This window comes from Triticum aestivum, chromosome 2A (assembly GCF_018294505.1).
Source record: "Triticum aestivum cultivar Chinese Spring chromosome 2A, IWGSC CS RefSeq v2.1, whole genome shotgun sequence".
NCBI lineage: Eukaryota > Viridiplantae > Streptophyta > Magnoliopsida > Poales > Poaceae > Triticum > Triticum aestivum.
This window is the reverse complement of record NC_057797.1, coordinates 368705442-368732088: the sequence shown is the minus strand read 5'-3', so window position 1 is coordinate 368732088 and position 26647 is coordinate 368705442. Positions and strand designations below refer to the sequence as shown.

At 44.2% G+C, this 26647-nt stretch overlaps 1 protein-coding gene across 3 annotated transcripts; it reads right to left on the bottom strand.

Moving 5' to 3' along the window:
* Positions 1-2816: 2816 nt before the first annotated feature.
* LOC123188687 (valine--tRNA ligase, chloroplastic/mitochondrial 2) lies at positions 2817-24984 on the bottom strand. Of its 3 annotated transcripts, none has more exons than XM_044600898.1 (27): positions 24676-24984; positions 24495-24579; positions 23553-23679; positions 22489-22572; positions 22014-22108; positions 20966-21057; positions 20413-20466; positions 16662-16714; positions 16411-16478; positions 16031-16106; positions 15452-15535; positions 14522-14670; positions 14029-14146; positions 13827-13943; positions 13073-13293; positions 12104-12193; positions 11857-11968; positions 5242-5352; positions 5024-5161; positions 4878-4928; positions 4685-4797; positions 4244-4391; positions 4050-4154; positions 3864-3965; positions 3490-3562; positions 3250-3416; positions 2817-3157 (listed from the first exon to the last, which is right to left on the bottom strand). In XM_044600898.1, exons 1-27 carry the CDS (start codon positions 24806-24808, stop codon positions 3035-3037), a joined length of 2889 nt encoding a protein of 962 aa, XP_044456833.1. In that variant the 5' UTR covers positions 24809-24984; the 3' UTR covers positions 2817-3034. The 3 variants fall into 3 exon arrangements, with proteins under 3 accessions (XP_044456833.1, XP_044456834.1, XP_044456835.1); XM_044600899.1 differs by having other exon boundaries at positions 24495-24576; positions 24676-24983; XM_044600900.1 differs by lacking the exons at positions 24495-24579; positions 24676-24984 and having other exon boundaries at positions 22489-22580.
* Between the last annotated feature and the right edge of the window lie 1663 nt (positions 24985-26647).

Here is a 26647-nt window from a genome sequence, read left to right as displayed (position 1 = left end):
TTGCGCCTGTTGACCTCCTGGAGCAGGATGGTGTGTTTACGGAGGACAAGATTTGGGCAATTATCAAGGACCTACCCTCGGACAAGGCACCAGGGTCGGACGGGTTCATAGGTCTTTTTTCCAGAAAGCTTGGGAGGTTATCAAGGTAGATCTGGTAGTTGTGATCCACAATCTCTTTCTTGGAAACAGAAGGGGATTTGGGAGACTAAACCAAGCTTTGTTCACTCTCTTGCCGAAGTCTCCGGAAGCATGCACTGTATTCGATTTCCGACCTATATGCCTAGTGCATAGCATGCCCAAGATTGCATCTAAGCTTCTGATCGCAAGGCTCAGGCCATGCATGGGAGAGCTTGTTCAGGTGAACCAGTCCGCTTTCTTTAAGGGGCGATGCTTGCATGACAACTTTCTTCTGGTGAGGCAAATGGCACGCTTGATGCATCGAAGGAAAGCAAAAGGAGTGTTGCTCAAGTTAGACATAACTAAAGCCTTTGACTCCCTGGCATGGACATTCTTATTCGAAGTGTTACAAGCTAAAGGATTCTCGGAGCGTTGGATATCTTGGATAGCAACACTTCTTACCAGTGCCAGCTCAAGAGTGCTTGTGAATGGATGTGCAGGAGACAAGTTCATGCACGCTAAAGGCCTGAGGCAAGGGGACTCGATCTCCCCCTTGCTTTTCGTTATTGCCATGGATGTTCTTACGACTATCGTTGTCAAGGCGCATGAGGACCGTGTGCTGAGTACCATAAATGGATGTAGCCCGGTGCAGCGCCTGTCATTGTACGCTGATGATGTGGTGCTCTTCATCAAGCCAACTTGGCCAAATCTCCTGTTCGTTAAGGAAACCCTCGCCATCTTCGGAGTTGCATCTGGTCTTAAAGTGAACTTTGCCAAACCAACGGCAATTATGATCCAGGCCGAGACTGAGGATGAGGAGTTTGTCAAGTCGGCTCTACCATGGAAGATAGCCACATTCCCGTGCAAATACCTAGGGCTCCAGCTTAGCATAAGACAACTCAAAAGATCCGAGTGGCAGCCGGTTGTGGATGCGGCCCTACACATCTTGCCAGGATGGCAAAGGGGATTGGTGACTAGACCTGGGAGGCTTATCCTTGTCAACCAAGTCATGAGGGCGCGGGCCACTCATCATCTCATGATTGCGGAGGCGCCAAAATGGGCTCTAGAAAGAGTGGACAAAGGCTGTCGGGCATTCTTTTGGGCCGGGACGGAGGAACTGAGTGGTGGCAAATGTGTCATTTCATGGGCCAAGGTGTGTAGGCCAAAACACATGGGAGGATTGGGCGTCATTGACTTATATAAACATGGTTTGGCCTTAAGATTAAGATGGGAATGGCTCCGACCCACAGATGCATCCAAGCCTTGTCAAGGGCTCAACTTGACCGCCGACAAAAAGGTAGACCAAGCCTTTGGGAGTCTAGTTAAATGGAAGGTTGGCTCAGGAAACAAAAACCTTGTTTTGGAAAGACCGGTGGTTGCAGGGTGTAACAATCTCAGATATTGCCCCTTGGTAGTGGCAACGGTTCGCACGCAAGTGGCCAACAGACGACTGGTATGTGATGCTCTGGGCATGCATGCATGCATGAACGACGTAGTGGGTAACCTATGCATGGAGGGTTTAACCCAGTTCATCGGACTTTGGGAGATCATTTCGGAGGTTCAATTGGATGAACAGTTGGAGGACCGACCCATCTGGGCTTGGAACGAGTCAGGAGTTTACACAGCATCATCAGCATACAAGATGCTATGTGAGGGAGGAGTGAGATTTCACTCATTCAGAGCCATCTGGAAATGTTGGGCTCCACTTACGTGTAAGATCTTCATGTGGTTGGCAGTACAATGCCAATTGTGGACGTCGGATAGAAGGACGAGACATGGTTTGCAAGACCAAACATCAAAATGCTACTTATGCGACCAGGAAGAGGACACGGTTGACCACATTTTGCAGCAGTGTATTCTCGCGGCAAGTGTGGTATCGTTGCATTGCTAAAATGGGTTTGAGGATTGAGATTTGCCCTGCAAATGACTCAAGGTTGATGCAATGGTGGACGAAAGTTAGGAAACAAATACACAAGCAAACTCGAAAAGGGTTCGACACGTTCGTGGTGCTGATTTGTTGGACATTATGGAAACAGAGGAACGTGAGGATGTTCGAATCAGGCCAGATTAAGAACGAAGGGGATACGATGAACATGATCTTCGACGATTTGAGGACTTGGACCACGGCAAAAGCGTTTGGAGGACAACTAGTATCTGAGTAGTCAGGTAGCACGAGGAAGTGGGGTGGAGGCTTGGTTAGGGTCGACTTGTGACACCTAACTAGCAAAATTGTAATCTTTTGTATATATTATTCTCTCTTCTACCCTCGGAAAAAAAATCTGAAATGATAGGTATTATGCGACGTGATGGTTGCAAAATCGCAACCCATGCCAGAGAAGGTGGTGGTTTTTCAGACATGCACTTTTTTTAAAACCAAAATGACAATTTTCTTTTTACGTTAGTTTCAAAGCACATGCAGTGAGATAGTCCAGGTCATAGGTCGTCGCCGTGTCCATAATGTGTCATTGCGGTTGCCCTCCAAAGTCCCTAGATATATCAGCTAGACCCTCACAAACCAAAAGAAAAGGAGATAGCAGTTAGACACATAGGAATTGAGATGTTTGATCAGAAATTAATGTATTTGTTTTAAAATGTGCCTTGGATGGAGGCCTGCTGAATAATTACGTGCATGTGTGATTATACAAATTGAGAAATCTTCTCCAGAATCAATCATTAGCGTTAACACTCAAACAAAAATGTAGAGCATGCAAAAGAAAAAAGAACCTTTAAAGCCAAAATGTGCTGTACATCAAGGTGTCAAAAATGGATTTCTTAAGCCAAAATATAATGTGCCTCTTTTCAATGTAGTCCATTTATGTACTGATCTGCTGTGCTACTCTGAGGTGACCATTTCTCTCGAGATTTGCTTTACTGACAATCAAAATTGGCATTCTGAGGGCAACGCTGACTACTATGTTTATGTGGAAACTGTTGACTGCAGAAAAGTAAGACGGTTCTTAGTAAGGGAGATCTTCTCCTCTGCCTCGGATGCCTTCTCACGAACTCCACGAACAATGTTTTCCGGGGCCTTCTCTACAAACTGCACCACAAATGAAACGCGTGACCAACAGGATGCAGGAACCCTCTTCCGAAAACTTGCTCACATAAAAGGAGAAGAAATATTCGACGTACACTCGGGGAACTGAGGCGGGCCAACAAAGTGTCATAGTCTGTCTGTAACTTAGAGAGACGCTTAGAGAGCCGCTCAACTTCCGCTGACACATCAACCATGTCTGCCAAAGGTAGGTATGCCTCCAGACCCTCATCAGCAACAATGTGGACACACTGATTTGCATCACCTGGCGAGCATCAAATAGATTTGCTTATTGGCAAACTGCATCAACCAAGATAACGAGTTTACAAGGCACTCACCCGGTAGTGATTCAGTCAAATTTATGTTCTGTGCGTCAAGCTTTGACAGCAAAGCAAGCACCTGCTTCTCTTTCTGCGGCATAGAAATACAAGTCAGATGATGGGGAAAAAAACACCATAGTATACAGGAAAGTTGATACCATCGCACCAATCACATATAGGTAACTCTACTTCTAATCTTTCTAGGAGCTGTGCCTCTCAAGTTCTAACAGTGAAGCTTTCCCAGTTAAATACACTATTCCTTGGCAACTTTGATTTCAATAATTTGAGTACAAAACATGCTAGGCTTCTCAAATTGCTGGATCAAAAGGCTCATAATATACGTACAATGAAATGTCACAAACAGAATGGACTTGCTGTGAGAAGACACCTACCGATATGTACTCCAGGACATCCGCAGTGGCAACAACAGAAGCTGATATCCGTTTAGCTGGCTCGACAGAATACTCTGCTCGGACATTTCTGATTCCTCTTATCTGTTATTATACAGGTGATCAAACAAAATGGTCGCCGGCAGGCCACATATAAAATGAGCACATACAGCTCAAGTGGAAATTTACCAACGATTGCAAATTTTGAAATCTTTTGATGGACAACAAGTTCTTTGGGAGGTCGGTGCTAGGCCAGGGAGCAACTATAAGTGCATCCTTTCTGTACGGCAATGCCTGAAAATAATTATATGTACTGATGAGGCTGATGAAAGTGGGAGTTAAACAATGCTGTATAATAGTAATGGGCGTCAAGGTTTTTGTACCTGCCATAATTCTTCAGTGACGAAGGGCATGAATGGATGCAGTAGCTTCAGTATGTTTTCAAACACATACAAGAGAACACTTTGTGCCGTAATAGTAGCTGAACCATCACCAGAGTGGTAGAGACGAGTCTTACTAGATTCAATATACCTGAATTACAATAAATTTGAGAAAATATGTAAGTCTACTACTCCCTCCGATCCAAAATAAGTGTCGCAGTTTTGAACTAAGGTTAGTTCAACCTTAGCTCACAACTGCAACACTTATTTTGGGTCTGAGGGAGTAGAAAGCATGCACCATAACGGTGCAACGGTAGAGTGCATATTGGAACATAGAATCAGGCGACAGCTTGGTGTGTGTGTGTGTGTGTGTGTGTGTGCGTGTGTGTGTGTGCTCCCATAAACAAGTTGTACTTCCTGTTATTTGGTTCTTCGCAAACTTACCAATCAGCAAAATGGCTCCAAAAGAAATCGTAGATTTCTCTAGCTGCATCTCCAAAGTAAAACTTTTCATAGCTTATGCTGACTTTATCGATAAGTTCATGTAGTCCTGTAACCTGAATTTTTGTTTGTTCTCTTATTAATTAGCATACTTCATAAAAGGCCAACAATTCAAAAGAAAAAATGATGGACTCACCACCCAGCCTTCTGGCAATGGTAGTTGCTGAAGCGCTGCTTCTGTGTCAAACTAAAAAGGAGATGCAAATGTATTAGCAACAATTATATAAAGGAGAATGAAATTTAATCAATGCATCATCTGCAATTTGGAATTCAGTGAGATACCTTGTTTGCTAATAAGAGATCCCATGCAGTAGCATCACTTCTTTCAGGCAAATTCTGCAACAAAAATTTGCCTGCATTCCAGAGTTTGTTGGTGAAAGCCTTATTTGATGTCAACCTTTCTGTAGAAAGATTAATGTCCTGAAGTAAAAAGGTGTATTAACAACGGAGAAGTGAACAAGCTTGATCAACAAAATGCAGAAGACCATGGAAAAGCAAACCTGGCCGGCAGTGCCCATGCAAAGTGTAAATCTCAATGCATCTGTCCCGTACTCGTTCATGGTATCTAGGGGGTCAATAACATTCCCCAGTGACTTTGACATTTTCCGCCCCTGAAGATCTTGCTGATTAGTCTGTGGAACTGAGAGCTAATCTAGCAACATAAACAACTCAGACGGACGAAGGAATGACACATGTCTAATAGACTTCATAGTGGACTAGTGGCCCACCCACCCATCCATCGGTTTAACTGCAGTATGTGGACTTACAAGTTTATCAGGGTAAGGGAGGCACTGTCAGGTGTAGTTCGAGAGAGGACCTACCAGGCAGCTACTCGATCTGGTCTGAAGCGGCGCTCTCACACAGAGATCGTCATGCACCCCCCTCAGCTAGGACCACCACTAGAACGGTACGGGCCCACATATACAACACTGCCCCCCCCCCCCCCCCAACCCCCCAAAGAGGGGTGATGGATATCTTAGATCTATCATTCCCATCTTGTCACAAGCCAAGCTGTATTTGGTTCCTAGTCCTTTAGTCAAGCAATATGCAATTTGTTGCCCTGAGCTCACATACCCTATCTTGATAATCCAGCATCCAACTTTTTGTTTGATAAAAGATCTATCAGTCTCCACATGTTTGGTTCTCATGTTGAACCGGGTTGTTTGCTATATTAATTGCCGACTTCTTGTCACACAACAGAAGGGGAGCCTTGGCGCAGTGGTAAAGCTGCTGCCTTGTGACCATGAGGTCATGGGTTCAAGTCCTGGAAACAGCCTCTTACAGAAATGTAGGGAAAGGCTGCGTACTATAGACCCAAAGTGGTCGGACCCTTCCCTGGACCCTGCGCAAGCGGGAGCTACATGCACCAGGTTGCCCTTTTTTTTTTCTTGTCACACAACACATTCATGCAAATGGTCTTAAATATCTTCAGCTCTTCTAATAGACTCCTTGTCCATAACAAATCACTCAGTCCCTGACATGGCTTTGTATTTGTTTTGGATTGTTTCTTGCTTCTCCAAGACACTAGATTTCCTCCTACAAAAACACAATGGCCTGAAATTGATCTTTTGTCATCACAATAACAATCTATGGCAGGAAGTCCATTGACTCTTGTACAACAGTCCTTTCCCACGAGAACCTTTCGAGTATCTCAAGATTCTACGTACTGCCTCAAGATGTTCACTTCTAGGCTCATGCATATATCTATTCACAACACTTACTGCAAATGCAATGTTTTGTCGTGCATGACACAAGTACGACAATCTTGCCACCAATCAATGATATGTTTCTTTATCCACCAGGTCACCTTATTGGCAGTCACTTTATTGGTTTTGATCAATTGGGGTTGAAGCAGATCGACAACCCAACATGCCAACATCATAGAGAAGGTCCAGGGTATATTTTCTTTGAGAAAGAGTTATTCCTTTTTCAGACCTGGCTACTTCTATACCAAGGAAGTACTTGGGTCGACCAAGATCTTTAACTTCGAAGACCTTACTCAGACACCCCTTGAACCTTGCTATCTCTACGTCATCATCACCAGCGATAACGATATCATCAACATAAACTGCAAGAATGGTTACTTCCCCTTGAGAGTGTCTATAAAATAATGTATGGTCACCGTTGCATTGTCCATACCCTATGTCACACACTGCCCGAAACTTGTCAAACCAAGCTCTTGGAGCTTAGTCCATAAAGGGCTTTCTTTAGCCTGCATACCTTCAGCAATCGCAGAAGTCGAGAACCCAGGTGGAATCTCTATGTATAAATCCTCATGCAAGAAAGCATTCTTCACATCAGGTTGATCGAAAGGCCACCCGAAATTTGCTACACAAGAGATTAGAATCCTCACAATGTTCATCTTTGCTACTGGAGCAAAAGTCCATCTGTGCCAACCTGCACATCTCCAGTGGAAATCGATGTCTGTATCAAAGGAGCCACATGAGTACTATGGAGCCGCCTGTTGCTAAAGGTGACGGATGCATCTGCACTTTATGCTACTATTCTCCCCCTCCTGACAAATCACCGGTTGGAAACATTGGTCAAGTACTTCAAACAAGACAGTTAGATCAGTTTTTTCACCATAAAAGGGTTCCAATTCACGGAACGCAGCATCCATGCTCACAAATGTCCGCCTCTCTTTGTCCTAAAGAATATTCAATAAAGATACATTTGACTTCCTGAGGATCCAATTTGTTGACGATGGCCTATGATCACGAACAAAATAAGTGCAACCAAACACCTTGGGAGGAACTGGGAATTTATTTTCTGTGAAAAATCAAGTCACACGGAGATTTCCTACATGTCACCCTAGATGGCACGCGGTTAATCAAGAAGGGGTCATCTTGACAGCTTTACTCCACAGGAACTTGGGCACATTCATGGTGAATATCAATGCCCGAGCCACCTCCAACAGGTAACGATTTTTCCTCTCTGCCGCCCCATTCTGAGGAGGTTTGTCTGGACAAGATGTTTGATGCAGGATGTCGTTGTCCGACAAAAAAGGCACCAGTGGCCTTGTTAACATACTCGGTGTCATTGTCTCATCTAAGTGCTTGAATTTTCACATTATACTAAGTCTGAACAAGTCCATAAAAAGTTTTGAAACACTCCATCCTTATGTCAAAGATAGACCCAAGACATTCGAGAATGGCAATCGATGAACGTAACGAAGTACTTCATACCACTGACAGATGGCACTGGACATGTCCATACATCAGAATGGATCAACACAAAAGGAGATGCTCCTGATCCCTTACTCACATATGAGTTTCTGGTATGTTTAACAAACTCACATGCATCACAGTTCAGCTTGCTCTTGTTCACACCACTCATTACATCTGGGAAATATTTGATACATTTTGTCAAAAGACACATGTCAAACCTTTATACATCTCCGTCAGACCCTGACGATTGCTTGCTCTACAATGATGGATTGGGGCTCTAGTCTCCTTATCCTCGGCAACTGCAGCTAGCATGTGCATTCACTGACGGTCCGTCATGTTGCAGTCCATGTACCACAACCCCCTATGCCTCACTTCAGTCCCAAGACTCCTGCTCGTCGATCTCTCTTGGATCAAGCACACAACTTTGCCATGAATTATTCAGCAATCAATTTGGTCAATCAAAGCACTCAAGGACACTTAAGTTCACGAGGAAAGCCGGTACTCCCACCGTCCACGTGCATAGGTCGTCTAAGGAGTTGCATCATGACCAAGACGCACCGTGATAGGCAAGCGTTAGGCTGGTCATAGTGGGGAAGTAACTTAGACTAGTAACATGCATATGTTGCTGGTATATGTTACTACCTCCATAATGGGTAGTAGTAACATATGTGTGGTATCATGCAAGGCTTTATTTATTTAGATGTAGACTCATTTTGCCTCGGGGTGTGTTTGTTACAGTAACATATTATGTTACCACAAACATATCTCTCATTAACTACTCGCCACATAAGCAAATTTGCCTTGGGATGCGTTATGTTACTAGCTAAGTTATTCCCGCTATGGCCAGCCTTATGTTGAGATTGTGAAAACAAGCCTATCGTCTGCCCTCAAATAACGCAATCGAAAGAGTCATTTAATTGTGCATGCATGGGAATAGGAGGATTGAGATGTGCATGCACGGGAATGAGCAGGGAAGTTAAAGGGGCGGCATGAGGGAACCGAACGAGAGGATGTGTGGGTTACGAGGGATATTAATTACAAGCGCAGCTAATATTCTTGGGATATCTAATTTTCACTAGACGTCCTATACACCTGGACATAGGGAGTACATGCAAGACAGGATAATCAATATTAGGTGTGCATCTGACTGTCCCAACACATGTGATGGACTGGGTTGTGCCATCTGCTGTGTGAATGGTTTCCTGATGTATCAGAGGGTGTGCAACATAGGATTTAAACTCACTGAAGTCTCCAGCAACATGATGTGATGCTCCTGAGTCAAGCACCCATTCATAATTTATTTGATGGGCTGCTATTGATGCGTGTTCAATGTGACCTTCATTTGTATCGACAACGTTGGCATAGCTAGTAGCAGTCTCCTTTCCTCATGTAGGTTGTGTCCCTTCAACTAAAGCAGCAATATTTGCCCTAGGAGCCGTCCAAGAACCACCACTCCCATTCCGACCACCTCGTTTTCTACTGCCATCACTAGATCCTTGGCCCCTGCCTCTTCTTGGTCTTGTGCAAAAACGACCAATATGCCCTGGTTGACCACAATTATAACAATCTCTAGAATCTCATTGGTCAGCCACCCTGAAAGCAGATTCATTTCCATGTCACCTCTTCTTGGTACATCACAGGAATGGCCTCATCAAGGGACACAAGCGTTGGCTGAGTGCAACATGCCTGCTCTCAAAACCTTGATTGAGACCTTTTAGAAACTGCATCACACACCTACACTCAACCCAATTCCTGGCAATTTCCATGGACTCTGCATATGGAAGCTCAAGGGGATCACACTGATCCAAATCCGCCCAAGGTTAGACCCTAGTATTGGACCTCTGAACCTATTAGGAAAAATAGGTCCAAGGTTAGGCCCGCACCTCCTCTCTTAGGGTAACGGGCCAACCATTAGGTCCGTAGGTTTGCCCCTCGCTAGCACACCACCGCTATTTGCTCATGTTAACTCGTTCTATACACCAGAAGAAGCAGATGAGAGAGAGGCTGGCATGAGGTCGAACTGATGCTGGAGATTTGGGCTGCCTGATCTACTCTCCCGGCTACAAGCGCCTCCCGTGCGTCACGGCGTTCCGGCTGCTGACAACTAACCTGCTCCGGTGGTGGTGAATTTGGATACCGACCAGTAAAAGGAGATGCAGATGGAGACATGGGCAACCGGCAGGGGTAGGCGATGCTTCTACGAGTTTATTCAGTGGCTGACGGCTTGCCGTGATCCATCCTCCAGGCTCCAGCCATCCTGCGGGGGCACTATTCTGATGAGGTATAGGTGCGATTCGACCCCAGGTTCAAAGGGGTTTGCCCCATTTGGACCCTCAAGGTCGTCCGGTTACCCTACTTTGGTAACAAAAGGGAGGTGCGGTCCACCGGTCCAACGGGGCGAACCGGACCCCTTGAATCTTGAACATATACCATCATTCTATCACCCTAACGAACATCTTGGATCTTGTCTTCTATTTGAGACATGAGCATCAGGTTTCCCTTACCGGAATACCTCATGGATACCTCATGGACAGCATGCTCCACACAACAGACACTGCAATGGCCGAAATCAGGGAGTTCAACATCCAGGCCAATATCAGGGAGTCAGTAACACTCCACTTCTTCCATTATGGGCTCTCCTTGTCAGAAGGTTCTTCAACCGTTCCATGAACATACCCCGTCAGGCCCTCCGTCTTCAAGATCAACAAGGCCCACCTCGACCAGCTCAGGTAGCTGCTCACACCATTCAGCTTGACATCTTTTTGCATGAGTTAAAGCTTGAACCCTGATCTGCTTGAGGCACAACAATCCTGCAGGAGATGACCCCTCGGCAGCTTTCACAGTCATGAGCTGCACAAGTTTCTCCAGCACAGAGGTAACATCACTTGCCATGACAGCCTACGCCTCTTCTCCTAGCTGTGCGAGTGCGACCGCCAGTACTGCTTCTGTCACCCTCTCCAATCGCGGCAGCAGCAGCAGCAACAGCACAGCACCTCAGCCACACTTCAGTAGCACCACCCTCTCTGTTTCTCAGACGTTGCAAGTACCACCAACATCAAGCAACAGAACAGCACTTTTGTCTTGCTCCAGATCGAGGGCGAGCAGCCGCACCCCACCTTTGCCGCAGCAGGCACAGCCAGTACCACCAACAGCAGCTGCCCAAGCAGCCGCCGCACCTTGCCTTCTTCCGCTGTCGTGCACCTCCTCTTTGTCCTCTGCGGCTCTGCCGCACAGCCGCAGCCCCTCCGTCAGCGTCGCGCACAGCCGCCTCTCTTCACTGGTGATTTCGTCTCACTGTGCATCTACTGCAGCTCCTCCGGCAGCCGCCATCACCTTCCTCCCTCGCCCTCGGCCACCGATACCATGTAGTTCGAGAGAGGGATGTACCAGGCAGCTACTCAATCTGGTATGAAGCGGCGCTTTCACACAGACATCGTCGTGCACCCCTCTCAACTAGGTCAACCACTGGAACGGTATGGCCTGGGCTTCATGGGCTGGTATGGGCCACATATACAATATCAGGCCATCTGCAAGGAGTCTGTGGATCTCTGCCAGAGTATCACACAGCCCATTAGCACACAAAGCAGGAAGTTCATATACAACAGTTTCTCTCCTGGGGTCGAGTTGAGGCTAAAGGTCAATCCTTCTAATTTTATTTTTCCAGTTTTCCTCTTATTTGTCCTGACCACAAAGTTCTCTTTGCGGTGGTCCTCAAAAGTGACTTAGGTAGGAACATGTGGCAAACAGCAAAACAGGCGACGGACACATCAATTAACAGCTCTCAGTAAATAATATGTAGCAGTATGTACAGCATGTTTCCTGAGATACAGCCGTTCTCTCAAAAGAGGAAATAGAAATTTGATCATATTAATTATAAATTACAACAAAATGATAAGCCTTTGTCCCTCAAAAGTACAAAACATAAATTAAGGTGCTCATATCTCTCACCTCAGAATCCCGGATAAGACCATGTAGATAGACATAAGAAAATGGTACTGTTCCTGTAAACTCAATTCCCATCATAACCATCCGTGCAACCCAGAAAAATAAAATGTCATGGCTGTCAAAAATAAATTAGCTATAGTATCAGACATAGTAAATGGAAAAGCAGAGTATCAGCAGGATAACAAGCACACCACCTTGTTCAAAGAAAGGCGGGGGGGGGGGGGGGAAGGCATTACTGGAGCTAACATACCCGGTCTCAAGGACTGTTGCAGGATAAAAATGCTTAAAATCTTCCCTGGACACATCTGGCCAACCAAGTGTGCTGAAAGGCCATAAAGCACTGCACGATAACTTCCAACAAGTCAAAACAGAAAACTACGAGCAATTTTTTATATTACTTGTAACAGTTGTATGTACAAATTGATTATACTTGTGCAGTTCTTTACTACTTCCAATACTTGGAAATATAGCTCATACAGACATTGAAGTAAGAAAGAGAATGTAATATACTACTCCCTCCGTTCCAAAATAGATGACTCAACTTTATACTAACTTTAGTACAAAGTTGAGTCATCTATTTTGGAACGGAGGGAGTAGGAAGTAAAGGAAGAAAGCAAATGTAATATAGGAGTTCGGAAAGAATTCAAAGCATGGTGAATAGCAAGTCCAGTCAAATATATTGCCTGAATTCATAGTTTTATTGGAGCCTAGAACCCTGAGCTGTGAGAACGGCCACACAAGGACATTAACTATTAACCTGCTTATTGCAATTGCACATGGCAGGCACCACAAGCAGAGGGCTAAGAAACCATTTAGAAGCAGAGGTGAGGAACAAAGCCAAGAATTTGAGGACGAACTTGATGATTATCTTTAGAGGCAATCACAATGAAAGTGATACGAAATGTTTGTGTCGCAATATCATGATGTTGCAACAAGAAAAACCAGAACATCAAGAAATTGCCAAGAAATGTGAATATATTTTCCTATTAATACAAAATGTGTGCTGTCAGGGCCTCCCCTACAGTCTTTCATTAACAAAATTGTATTGCGGAACTTGTGCTCAATTGCAAAATAAGAAAAGGAGCATGTATTTCCATTAGATGAATGCTAAGTAATGTTCTGAATTAAATAAGAAGTGCTCACAAAAATTCAAGCGATCAACAAATCCATATTGCAGAAAACCAATTGGTACCACACAATTTTGAAGAGGAAGACAAACCTTGAGAACCAAGTATCGAGAACATCAGGATCCTGATATATTTCAACTGATTTTCCATATTTTTCCTGAGCTTTCGCAAGTGCCTCCTCTGCATTTCTGGCAACAACATAGTCTTCTTCACATTTCTTTCCAACGATGTACCAGACTGGTATCCGATGGCCCCACCACAATTGTCTACTTATACACCAATCTTTTATATTTGTTAACCAATTATTATATATCTGCAGCAGCAGAGCACACAAAAGAATGAGCAGGGATAAAATAGTGGGCAGGACAGGACAATTACAAAATTCATTTCTGCAGGAATAATAATTAACACAAATATGTGTAGATATGTGAGCACTTTCTTTGGCATATGTATTGTTTCGCTGAGCCCCGATAGAACTTCCAGTCACAATAGCGTTGTTCTTAAGGCGGCAAAGCGACCTAACGCAAGCACTCGCCGCCCTGACGACTAAGTGCCTAAGGGGGCTAAATTGTTAGGCTCTGCCCACCTCTGTTACTGCTCTTTAGGTGTGCTTACTGCTGAGCAGTAGATGACTACCATTATTTTCTTTCTTTTTTGAGAAGATGCATAAGTATGCATAGACAGATAGGGAAAAGGTTTGGTACAATCCCAGGACTGGACCAACACTCCAAGGTACAATGCTACGGGCCTACGAAGTAACCGCCAGGAGAAGCGCGGCAACACCCACCACCCCTTCCTTTGGCCACTACCTTTCTAGAGAACAGAATGAAAGATCCATGCAATTACCTTCTCAAATCTCTCCGGAAGAATAGTGAGTTGCCCTTTTTCAACAGCATGGAGGGCCCTTTCAGCCAATGGCTCCATTGTGACAAACCACTGCTTACTAATCAAGGGCTCTATGACCTAGGATCACACAGAAGTGGGGTCATCAAGCCAAAAAACATCACCAGCCCTTAAATACGACAAAGAATAGGAAAAAGGTTCACACTTCACCACCACGTTGAGATCTGGGAACTCTAAGTGTATAGGGTTCCTTCTTCACTGCCAAGTTAGTCTCAACAAGGTCAGACCACAGCTTCTCTCGTGCCTCAAAACGATCCATACCACTGGCGAAAAAAAGGAGGAAACGGAGTTAAGATCAACATGTTGCATACAGAAGGCCAGGCAAACTGCAACTCTGTTAGTACTGCCTTTTCATATGCAGTAGTTGAATCAACTGATTATACTAATTGTACTAACTCAATGCCGCAAATTGTGTTTCCAACCTTTTTATCTTAAAAGAAGTTAGAACAGTAAGCTGTGTTAAACAGCTAAAGTCCTATTGTATTATACCTCGAAAGCAACTTCAAGTCACCTTACAAAGAGGAACATATAATAACATAAATGTGTTTGTAAGCAGCTGAAATTGCAAGTCATGAAGAAATTAACCACAGAATAAATAACAATGTTACTTCACATGCATTGTCTTGCAAATATTATACCTGTATAATCCAGCAACATCATTTAATGTGCCATCTTTGTTCATAACATTAAGAATTGGCAGCCCAAGCTTTCGAGCAATATGATAATCATTCTGATCATGTCCAGGGCTAATCTTCAGCACCCCTGTTCCGAATTCTGGATCAACGTACTGTAAATCGTAGAAACGATAGTTACTATTAACAAAAGTCTATGCAAGGAAAACTATCCTGCTACCCTTTTAGCAGTCCCCTCAACTGCATCTGGAGAAAAGTAGACCCAATTACTACAACGAAATAAGTTTTTTAGCCAGGGAGAAACCATATGTGGTCACAGGAAAAATATTTTGAATTTGGGCATGCAAGTGTGAAAAACTTGCACAAAAGAATGCATGTACGTACATCAAGCAAAGGGAAAAGCCAGCTTGGGATGCAAAATTTTGCCTTAGCCACAAAAATAGTCATACCGGTGAAGTAGGTAACTACATGAATTGATGAATAAATGTTTTCCTTGCTTCAACTGAAACACGATAGTGTAAACTTTGCATGTGCAAGCAACAAGATAAATTATAACTCAATAAATATGACGAGAGAACGCCCTGACTAGTGAATATGGTGCTTTTGCATTGCTTCATTTTATTAATCTCACAATATCCTATCTGAAATTGCTAGAAATATAGAAAATACTCCCTCCGTTCCAAAATATAGTGCTTCCTCTATTCCCGTGCTTCAACTTTGACCATAAATTTAACCAACGAGACCGACTGCGGCGGGAGCAAAAGTTATACCAGTGAATTCGTATTCAAAAGAAGTTTTCAATTATATAATTTTTTTCTCCCGCCGCAGTCGGTCTCGTTGGTTAAATTTATGGTCAAAGTTGGACCTCGGGAAGCGCGGGCGCACTATATTTTGGAATGGAGGGAGTACTAACGAAAACAATAGTTTCATTCTTACCCGATCAGCAATGATAGGAACATGTCTCCCAAATGTCAAGGGTACAATAGCCAATTTTCCAACATATTTTGCATAGCGCTCATCCTGCATTGTCAATTAAAAAATTAAAATAAAGATGGTTTACCAAATCCAATTTCTTTGAGAAATAAAATAGCTCAATGTAGTTATAGCATAGGTTGCAACAGAAGACAATAAAATGTCTTACAACGTACTTGTTATGGCCGGCATATACTACAGCCCAGGCAGTTGGGGGCCTGGCCCAGTTATCTTTTCGTTATTAGGGGCTTAGCCCAGTTATCGTATTTGGAGATTATATAAACTCATGTAAGGACTCGTTTGAAGTTAAGCAGAAGCAATTATATTTGCTCGGCTTCCTGAAGGGAGCCGGGAGACCTAACCCTAGCCGCCGCCTCCTGCGCCCTCTATCTCTCTCGCACGACGGCGCCCCAGCGCCGGCGACCTCGCCTTCCTCCACGCCAAGCCCCCTTCCACCCCTACAACCTACGAGCTAGACCCGGTAGGAACCCAGCTCCTATCAGCACTACTTATGTTTACTGCAGAACACTAAAAAGATCATACCTCTGGGTTAACAGCAATCGCAACATCACCAAATAGAGTCTCAGGTCGTGTTGTCGCAATAGTCATAAAATCATCCCTGCCCCACAAATTTCAATGTGTAAGCAATGCTAAGCATTAAACTGTATCAATCATATTTGCTGGATTCCTCATGTTAGAATGCAAAATATAATGTATATCAGGATACTCATTCTCATGAAAAATGTTCACTCATCACAACAGAGAGCCAAAATAAAAAAGAACTGGTGGTAACACAAGCACACACTTGGCTGTAAATACAGTCAGCAATATGTGTGACGACATCATTGATTATTTAATGATAATTCACATCGAATAATTATTAGATGTTAGACGAGCACAATTAAGAATGTAAAAATATGTACCTCGATCCACCAGCAACACGATACTTCATATAGTACAAATAGCCAGGTTCTTCAGAGTATTCAACTTCCTAATAATACAAAACATTATAGAATCAAATATTTGATTGGCTCACGTATGATCATCCATGAAGTATTGAAGTTTCAGATCTCCCATGCAGAATCACCCAATTTTCCTTTTGGTTTAAATTATATAGTTGTGCAGATATATGTATGTATGTACTAGTTAAAAAAGAAGTAATCTCTTCACATACTAAGTCAGATACTGCAGTCTGCAGGTTAGGAGACCAGTTGACCAAATAAGATCCTGAAAAGGAAATACAATGAATCAACCAATACATACCAAAGTTACATAAGGTAAGTCCCTAAATTTAAAATGTAAACAAGAAAAAAAAACAAATCAAAAGATTAAGAATTCCTAAATCCCTGTCCAACAAGAAAAAATTACACAAGAATGGGATCACAAGCATGAGGCCATCCTCAACATAAATTCATCCAAGCATATACCCAAAAAAAACATAATTCACATGTGCTAAAGCAAAACACATGAAAAAAAATTGAGAAAACGCAAAAGGCTTGCGTTTCTTTGTATTGAAAAGATAAGTTTGTTACAGCCTCCTAAGAGGAACGATTACAGTCATAAATCAGTGGATACGATTACAGTCATAAATCAGTGGACGTCCCAGGTTTGAGGGAGGATGGCACGCAGGCCACGGGCTCCAGCCCTTGCCCAGAGCTTGGCTTCGTCCTTGATCCGTGCCATCAGTGAGTTGATCGATGGGGTTGCGCCGTTGAACACGCAGTCGTTGCGATGCTTCCAGGTCATCCAAGGGATCAGCAGGGTTGCGGTGGTAAGGCCTTTTTGCATGGGTTTCGGCGTGTTTCGCCACGCCGAGCGCCACCACTCTGATAGGGATCCCTCGCTGGAGGGCACGCTGCATGTCAAGCGCAGCCAGGACAATATCTCGTGCCACACTTGCTTGGAGAAGGGGCATTCCAGGATTAGGTGCTGGATTGATTCAGGCGCTTGGTCACAAAGCGGGCAGCGAGGAGGGTGCGGCAGTCCGCGGCGAGCAAGGCGGTTGGCTGTCCAGCAACGTCCCAGGTGGGCAAGCCAGTGGAAGAATTTCACACGCGGGGGCGCCCAGCCCTTCCAGGTGAGCTTCCAAGCAGGGCAGGAGGTCGAGCCATGGAAGGTGGCAAGGTAGGCGGACTGGGCTGTGCAGGTACCTGCCGCGTTCCACTTCCAATGCAGGCGATCCGGCTCGACAGTGAGTCTGATGTGCTCGATCGCATGCCAAGTAAGCAGGTATTGGCCGATCTCGCGGATGCCAAGGGTGCCCTGAATGTCCGATGTCCATTGGTGCGCATTCAGACCGTCTGCCACCGTCCTGCTCTTGCGGCGGTGTTTGGGGATGAGGGCGTGCAGTTGTGGTGCTATTTCCAAGATGGCGCGCCCGTTGAGCCAACGGTCTTCCTAGAACAGCGCACGCTGGCCGTCGCCAAGGATCATGGTTGTGGGCGTGAAGAAGAAGGCGCGCTCCGCAGCAGTGAATTGAAGGTCGAGGCCAGACCATGCCCTGTTGTCGTCCGTGCGGGCGAACCAAAGCCATCTGGTGCGCAAGGCCAAGCCCGTGCGCTCCAGGTCGTGCACCCCGAGCCCACCAAGCCGGGTCAGGCGGCAGACGCGTTGCCAGTTGACGTGACAGTTGCCGCCGTGCACCTTGGTGCGGCCAGCCCATAGGAATCCTCGTTGGATTTTTTCGAGGAGTTTGAGGATCTTTTTTGGCGGCGCGAGCACCAGAAGTTGGTGAATGGGGATCGCACTCAGCACCGATTTCACAAAGGCAAGGCGTCCGGCCTTGTTCATGAGGTGCGCCTTCCAGGTGGGGAGCTTGCCAGCGGTCTTGTCGCCGAGGTGCTGCAGCTGTGCAGCGGATGGGGGTCCAAGGGTGAGTGGGATCCCCAGGTAGGTGCTGGGCAGCGCCGCGATTGGGCAGCCAAGGTTGGCGATGGCCGGGGCAGCCATGTCGCCGTCACATCTGATCATCGTAGCCGTGCTCTTCAGGAAGTTGACCCGAAGGCCTGACGCCCGGCCAAATAGCTGCAGGATTTTTCGGGCGGCGAGTGTGTCGTGGACTAGCAGAAGAGTATGACATCGTCCGCGTACAGCGAAAGGACGGGGAGCGTGCGGCGAGGGTGCAGTTGCTGCAGGACTTTGAGCTCAGCCGCGCGACGGAAGAGGCGCCCCAATGTGTCGACAGCAAGCACAAAGAGTTGTGGTGACACAGGGTCGCCTTGACGAAGCCCACAGCGGTGCCAGATCGCGGGTCCCGACACGCCGTTGAGGAGAACCCTTGTGCTTGCCGACGACAGGAGAGTAGCAAGCCAACCAAGGAAGCGATCGTTGAAGCCATACCGGCGCAAGACCTCGAATAGAAACGTCCATGACATGTAGTCAAATGCCCGCGCAAGGTCCAGCTTCAGGAGGATGCGCGGGGCGCCCAGCTGATGAAGAAGGCGCGCCGATTGGCGGATAAGCACGAAATTGTCGTGAAGGCTTCGTCCCGGGATGAAAGCGTTCTGGATGGGGCTGACTAGCTCGTTCAACTTGGGTGCTAGTCGAAGGGACAGCACCTTTGCGAAGATCTTCGCGACGAGATGGATTAGGCTAATGGGCCTGTAATCCCCCAGCCCGGCTGCGTCAGCTCGCTTTGGAATCAGCGTAAGCAGGTTTGGTTCAAGCAGCTGAATCCCCTTCCTCGTAGCGCATATAGCTGCTAGAAGACGCGGACAAGGTCGTGCTTCACGATAGGCCAGCAGGAGCGCAGGAACCCTGCGGTGAAGCCGTCTGGGCCGGGCGCCTTGTGCGCCGACAGTCGCTTGACAGCTTGCCATATCTCGTCTTCGCTGAAGGGGGCGTCCAGGTCGTCGAGGTTGGATGGCGCGATGAGGTCCTCGAGGTTGAGGGCGCAATCCCGGGGGTGATCTGTCCCTAGCAGGGAGTCGAAGAGCGCGAACGCCGCCGCGGCCAAGTCTGCTTGGTCGGTTAGAGTGGCGCCCTCAACCGTCAGAGTATGAATCCTGTTTTACTATGTTGGATGGTGCTTGCACCATAAGTTGCCATTTGGCAGGTATGCTGTTTTGATCAGTAAATATGATCCTCATCTGAGGATGGTTACAGCGAATATGTTGTGTAACATAAAACTGGATGCTATAAGCTGCAAAATGCAAACATATTTGTATTGTCTCACCAAAGAACATATAAATTACTTTATGCAAAAAGTACCACGATACAATTGGTGATGGAAGTAAAATAATGGTGGCTTGCTTCCCACTAAATTATGCACACGGCCCTCCTATTAGTGGTCAAGTAAAATAACTAGGACAGGTCAGTGAGCAGGCCCAGCCCACTCAATTTGCATTCCTATCCAGAACTACAGCCACTCACTTGTGGCCTGATGGATTTTTTTAAATCAACCAACTGAATTTCTGACTCATAAAGTTATAGAACTTCTGGTTGCTGAAGAAAGCTGACTAGAAAACCAAGAGTCTTCACATCCAGAGCAACATTCTTCCGCCACATAACTAATTAACTATCCAATCAGCTATAATAACTAACAAAAAATATACTTGATACACTTTGAGAGTAAAGCTTGTAACGGCCCCGAATAATTTATGAAAGTAGTGAGGTAAGTTTGTTACTGACAATGTAACAAGAATAGAAAAACATATACAGGACAAATTATTGTCACCCCCCACTTCATACAAGTGCATCTGTGTTCACTACCCTAAATCAACTGAAGCAAATGGTATTAAATCAACCAGTAATAAGTATGTTAATATAGTCGACTAGAAACTATTACCAGGCAAAAGTTGGGGACACACCAAGAGATTTGAAAATAGTAAACAGGATATCAAACTCAACAAGAGCACATTACTCAAGATGATGTGCATTCACCTACTTCTTGTAATAGAACATGTAGCCATGTTTAATTATAATACCTTGATATATAAGTCCTTTTTCATGAAGCCTAATGAATGCTTCAACAACTGCATCTGCAAAACAGAAGGGGGAAAACACTGAGTTCAGTTGTAAAGATAACCACATGGTTCTAACATTGAGCTCGAGGGAGCAACCTAACATCACTATCACAACATCATGTCCTGATGGTTCGATTGAAAAAAAGGTTAGGTCAAATCACTAGTGTACATAAATTGCATAAAAAAGTTCAGATCTGGCAGGCAAAGGATGGGAGTGCTTTGGTTCGACATCAAATAGCTGTCACTCTCATTCATAATGAAATCACAGTCATAAGCCAAAACAAGACTTAGATACCCTATACCATCACCGTGATCCTGATTAAATGCAAGTCTATCAACAGAACGAAATTTATGGATGCAACCATGTGACCTCACAATTGCAGAAGAAGAAAGCTAAAATATAACCACGTAAGAAATCCTAAAACTCAGAAACAAGCTAGTAATTCCGCAAGGTAATGCCATGAAACACAGGTCCAATCATCATTTGCAATGGAAAACGACAGTTGACACTTACGACTTAGTTGATCATCTAGCGTGAAGCATTCACGGGTCCAATCACAAGATGCACCCAACCGCTTAATCTGATTAGTGATTGTGCTCCCATACCTGAAAGGGGAAGTGTTCAGAATAAAAAACAAACTAGCCACATTGAAGCAATGAAAGTTCAGCATTACAACGAACTTTAAAAATGCAACCTTCTGGAATGAATAAATCGACCAGAATAATCTTTCATCACATGTTCATCATTGCAGCAGAACAAGGTTGTGGAGGAACAACTCCACCTTGTTGTTACGAAGGAACTACTTCAACATGATGCGCAAGATATCGATCTAGAGGCGAATATAGATCAATATGGCAGCAGGAGTTCAATCCAAAACTCCTAAAGCACAAGATCTAGTCCAAGATCTTAGATAAGAACACTAAGTTCTAGGTAGCGGTGTACATAGTCCGGTTACAAACTAGAGGTGAGGACCTCTATTTATAGGCTTTGGGAAGCCTTCACACCTCAACTTCTACTTATGGCTAGAACACTGTAGAAAACATTACTTAATTAAGATTTAGCATTCTACTCATAGCTAGGAGATTCTAGAAAACTGTAGCTAAAGCTAAGCAAGAAAACAAATACTAAACTGGAGTAGAAGTATCTAGAAGTGGTTTAACTTCTGATTATATTTTTATTTTCCATCTCTCTATTGTTCCTCGCCATTCATGGTAGTTTAATTTCCAATTATTATGACAGACAGAACCCAAAATTTGTATTAACAATACCAGAAGACAGCAAAGAACAAAGAAAATAGAGCATAATGCGTGTGAGATGCATGCGCAAACGCACATAGGATGCAGTGAGGGTGTTGACCAACCATATTCAGAAAGAGGAAATCACCTGGGTAGAAAGTTCAGAAATGTATGGTTTATAGTAAATCCAGGTAATTAAGCAAGGATGCTTAACTCTTGTAAAAAAGAGAAGAAAGGATTGCTTCAAATCAGCAAGAGGACAAAACCTCTGAGTGCATAAGAAAACAGTGTACACAAACTAGACTGGATTCAGAAAAAGGACTGACTTCTCTTTCCACTCCCAAACTCTTTTAGTGAACTCCTCCTGGGTAAGATCTGCTCTTTTGATGCCTTCAGCAGCTAACATCTTTTCCACAACTAACTGAAATGCAATGAAAGTTGAAAATAAAAATCAGCCAATTACTGCACCAAGTCTTGAACGCAATGTTGAATCATATAGTTAAAAAAAACTAGGCAATAACAAAAGACCTAGCGCTTAATTGTGCTTAAAAGAGGACAGACCCAGTGCTAGAAGATCCAACACCAGGTGGGGTCTGGGGAAGGATTATATGAGGCAAACCTTACCCCTGCACAGTGCAATGCAGAGAAACCACGTCGAACCCAGGACCTCCATAATGTGCGCATAATTGCGCTTAAGCAAGCACTTTGGTCAGAAAAGTGGTGGCAAAACGCACAATTTAACGTCTAACGCTTTTTTAAAACTTTGTGTCGAATACATATCAAGTGTGCAGGAATACAAACCTGAGTTGCAATCCCAGCATGGTCGGTACCAGGTATCCAAAGTGCAGGCCTCCCTTTCATACGGAAATACCTTATCATTATATCCTGAGTTACTTAATGAAAAGGGGGATACTGTTAGTCAGAAAAATAATTGATCCCAGAATGATGGGGGGAATCTGAGCTTTACTATTTTGAGCTGTATATGTGGATTAGTGATCTTGGAACCTTAAAAATGCAATGTTAAGCACCCTGTGGAGGGTGACTATCTAAGGCCCTGTTTGGTTCAGCTTTTATCGACGGATTCCGCTGCCACGCAGCAGAATCTGAACCAAAGGGCGAACCCAGCAGAATCCGATTCCAGAAATCCGCTGCCAAAATCTGAACCAAAAACGGAAGCAGCCCAGGACGTGCTTTCCAAAATCTGATTCCGCTGCGGGCTAAAATCTGAAAAAGTTGTATCAGCTGGTTTGCCAAATGACCTACGTCTTTTTCACAGCAGATTTTTCACAGCTGCTTTTAGAAATCCACAGCCGAACCAAACAGGGCCTAAGAATACAGACTACACAGAATTGACTTAAACAGGCTAGTTTAACTGTAACACCCTAGTTCACATCATTCAAGATATTATTCTACACAGACTTCTACCATCACTTCTGCTTAATGCAGCAGCAGCGACCAATGTTTATTTTACTTTGCGTGACACAATTAGTAACTAGTACCTTGGAAACATGGCTTGTCTTATACTCCCTCCGTCTCACATTAGTTCTCGCTGAAATGGATGTATCTACTATCTAGGCGTACTTCAGTGCCAGATTCATCCGTTTGAGCGACAACTAATATGGGACTGAGGGAGTAAGAAATAGATCCACCTCGCTAGGTAAATCCATCAAAGCTTATGCTCAAGTCTAACATGCAAGTTATTTCAAGGTACAGTGTGGAGAGAGTATCAGGATACAACAAATCAACAAAGCTAACGTACTATAGAAGATCGTAATACAGTGTAAAAACAAATTTATTGCTTGTAAATCAGCATATAGTTAGCCAACATAAGAACACAAGAGTCTTAGGGAATTGAATCACCCTACCTCAAGGGTAACAAACATAGCATGACCCATATGCAATGATCCAGTCACATTTGCAGGTGGCATAGGAATGACAAATGGATCGCCTCCACGGTCGAAGTTAGGCTTAAAGAATCCTTGAGATTCCCACCTATGAAAATTGAAACATCAAATAGTTTAGGAGAAGTTATGTGTGGTTCGAAAAATAATTTATACTGAGACAGGAGGGAGAGTAAGCAAAATAAAATAAAATTTATTCAACTCAATTCATTGAACAATATACTTGAATCAAATAACTAGATTATTAAGCTAGTAGTCTTCAACCTAGGTTGTAACGCCAATCCAATGGGAGTTGAAACATACTTCTCTATCAGTAGTTAGGTTAACTTTAAGTTCCTGATTGGATCATGGAAATTTTCCTCTGTATGATTCAAGATTTATGTGCAGAACAATATATCATGAGATCCAAATTTAACACATATAAAGAGAAGTGGTTCTAAATTCCATAGCACATCGTACAAGTATGACTTGTCAACTTTGCATCTCCTTTGACTTGCTAACTACAGCTATACATAAGCGAGCAATGTACAGTCAGTACAGAGAACGGCAGTTAGTTCTTCCCTGGTAACAGAACGATTTGGCAATCTTGTCCAAAGCCAGCACCCACGATGCGGCTACTATCAACGGACTGGTACGCAAGAAATGTCTGAAAATCAGTGATAGCTCAAAGTTGGACAACTAACTATACATTTGTGTGTCTCGGTCTCTTTAGACATTTCCATACTACCAATACCAACTAAAATGTCATCCCTCAACTTCATTGCATGTAGCAGGACGTAAATGGAATTGCAAGCTTTGCCAAAATTGCTGGCTGAATCATGTACTTATCATGCCCACATGAGAACGAGCATAAATGGATCACCAAGCAATCAAGCGAGTTAACTCGTAGCAGAGACGCTGAATTACCACTTATAAATCCGCTCCTCGCTGGTGAAGTCGAACGACTTAGCGACTTCAGGGGAGGTGAACACATCCCTCTCAGAGACAACTGCTGCAACGTGAACCAGACCCAATCAATGCACAAGACAGTCTCACAGGATTTCACGCCAGCTGAACGAAACCGGGAACTGGGGAGCACTGCCGGTACCTGCGCAGAACCTGTGGGCGGCGCGGCGCGGGGTCCACGCCGGGCGGCGGTGGGCGAAGAAGAGCAGCGGGTTGAGACGGCGGAGGAGGGTTGAGGAGGAGGACAGGAGGTGGGAGGGGCCTGCAAGCGCCATTAGAGCCTGCGCGCGCCGCCCGGCTAGCGGTGCTGGTGGGGTGGCAACGGCGAAAAACCCTAGACTAGCAGGTGAGCTCGAGGGGTTTGGGTTTGGATTTGGAAGAGGATAACGCGGGAGCGTGGCGGTGCACGGCGCCGTGGGGAGCGGAGGGCGGTGGCGCAAACGGATGGGACGATGACTAGCAAAGTATAGCAATGAATGAATTTATATTATCAAAAAAAAAATAGAAGAATACTGCTACATCATATATAGAAAAGGAATATTTAAAGGACAGAAAAATCATAGGAAATAGCATCACATGTATATCAACTAGAGGATGACGCGCGCTTTGCGGCAGAAAAGTCAGCAGAGATTTACAAACATATGAAAAAAGGGAAATCGGTAATGTGTGATATTTATTAGACTGACACATTACAGCCCAGAAAAGTTAACATTGATCCATTTACTCGATTTTAGAGGATTTGAAGAATATTCTGTTGTGATTTACAATGAGGAGGGTAGTGGATCAATGCATACCAATGACTTACACTAAGAGAAATGGTGAAACCCATTTGCTTTGCATGACGGTCATAGCAAGATCTTACAATCTAAATTTTGAGAAATAAACACAAATTAGTGCTGAAAATTTGGCTTAATTCTTAATGGACATGACCATGAGGTTCAACAAATACGTGCAAAACAAATATAATAGGCCTCTCACGCCTAGATCGACTTGTTGAATTGCTACTGCCAGGAGATTTGTAAGTGCTCACCTTTGTAAGGAAAAAGGAATTAAGTGTTTTAGTATGGAACATGGTTAAGTAACAAACCAAATCTAGTGTGGTTGTAGGAATTTTCTACCCTACTATTTCTCCAAACATTTACATCTGCATGAGATTGTGTTGGTTCGCCTGAAAGCACCCTGTGATTGTAAAGAAGATTTGTCCATGTGTTAATGTCATTGGTATTAAGCATGAGTAGATATAGTATTTAGGCCCAAACCACATTGTAAAAAGTATGATAACAAAGATGAAAAATAAGCATAGATAGTAGGAAGACAAACAAAACTTTTCATATATGTAAAAAATATTTCGCATTTTACAATCATATGTACGCAAATTTGAAATGATTTGGGGAAAGCCTGGGGATGGGATTCAGGGAGGAGATAAAAGCCATGAATTCCGATTCATAGGTGGGGTGATCCTCTATGCAGAAGGTGGACGACGATGTCATGGCGGGCCCTGCCCCCCGAGAAAACTTCATACTCCATAGGAAAGGGCAAGGAGGTGGAGGGTTTGGGATGAGAGGTCGAGGGAGCAGCTTGCTTGGTGCATTACCGATGATTGTTAGAACAAAGAGGGGATGCCTTCCGGGGCATCCCCAAGCTTGGTTGCTTGTGAGTCCTTGAATATTTCCTTGGGGTGCCTCGGGCATCCTCAATCTTAGGCTCTTGCCACTCCTTATTCCTTCATCCATCATGATCTCTTCCAAAACTTGAAAACTTCAATCACACAAAATTTAACAGAAAGTTCAGTAAGATCCATTAGTATAATAAAGCAAATCACTACTTTAAGTACTGTTGCAAACCAATCCATATTTTGTTTTTGCATTGTAGCTACTGTAATATAACTTTCTCATGGTTTAATCCACTGATAGAAATTGATAGTTTCATCAAAACAAGCAAACTATGTATCAAAAACAGAATCTGTCTTAAACAGGACAGTCTGTAGTAATCTGAACATTCACCATACTTATAGTACTCCCAAAATTCTGAAAAAATTAGGAAAAACAAAAAAATGTATAGAAAGACAGTGCAAAAAGTTCCGTTTGACCTTCCAGTAAAAAATGTAAAATCGC

What these genes read in the sequence shown, in the direction of transcription:
- LOC123188687 (XM_044600898.1), bottom strand. Translation starts at nt 24,808, where the DNA reads ATGGCGCTTGCAGGCCCCTCCCACCTCCTGTCCTCCTCCTCAACCCTC. An exon ending in TTCCGGAGAGATTTGAGAAG is followed by an intron (nt 13,294 to 13,826) that starts GTAATTGCATGG and finishes CTGCTGCTGCAG; the next exon opens with ATATATAATAATTGGTTAAC. An exon ending in GTCTTATCCGGGATTCTGAG is followed by an intron (nt 5,353 to 11,856) that starts GTGAGAGATATG and finishes CAAGATCTTCAG; the next exon opens with GGGCGGAAAATGTCAAAGTC.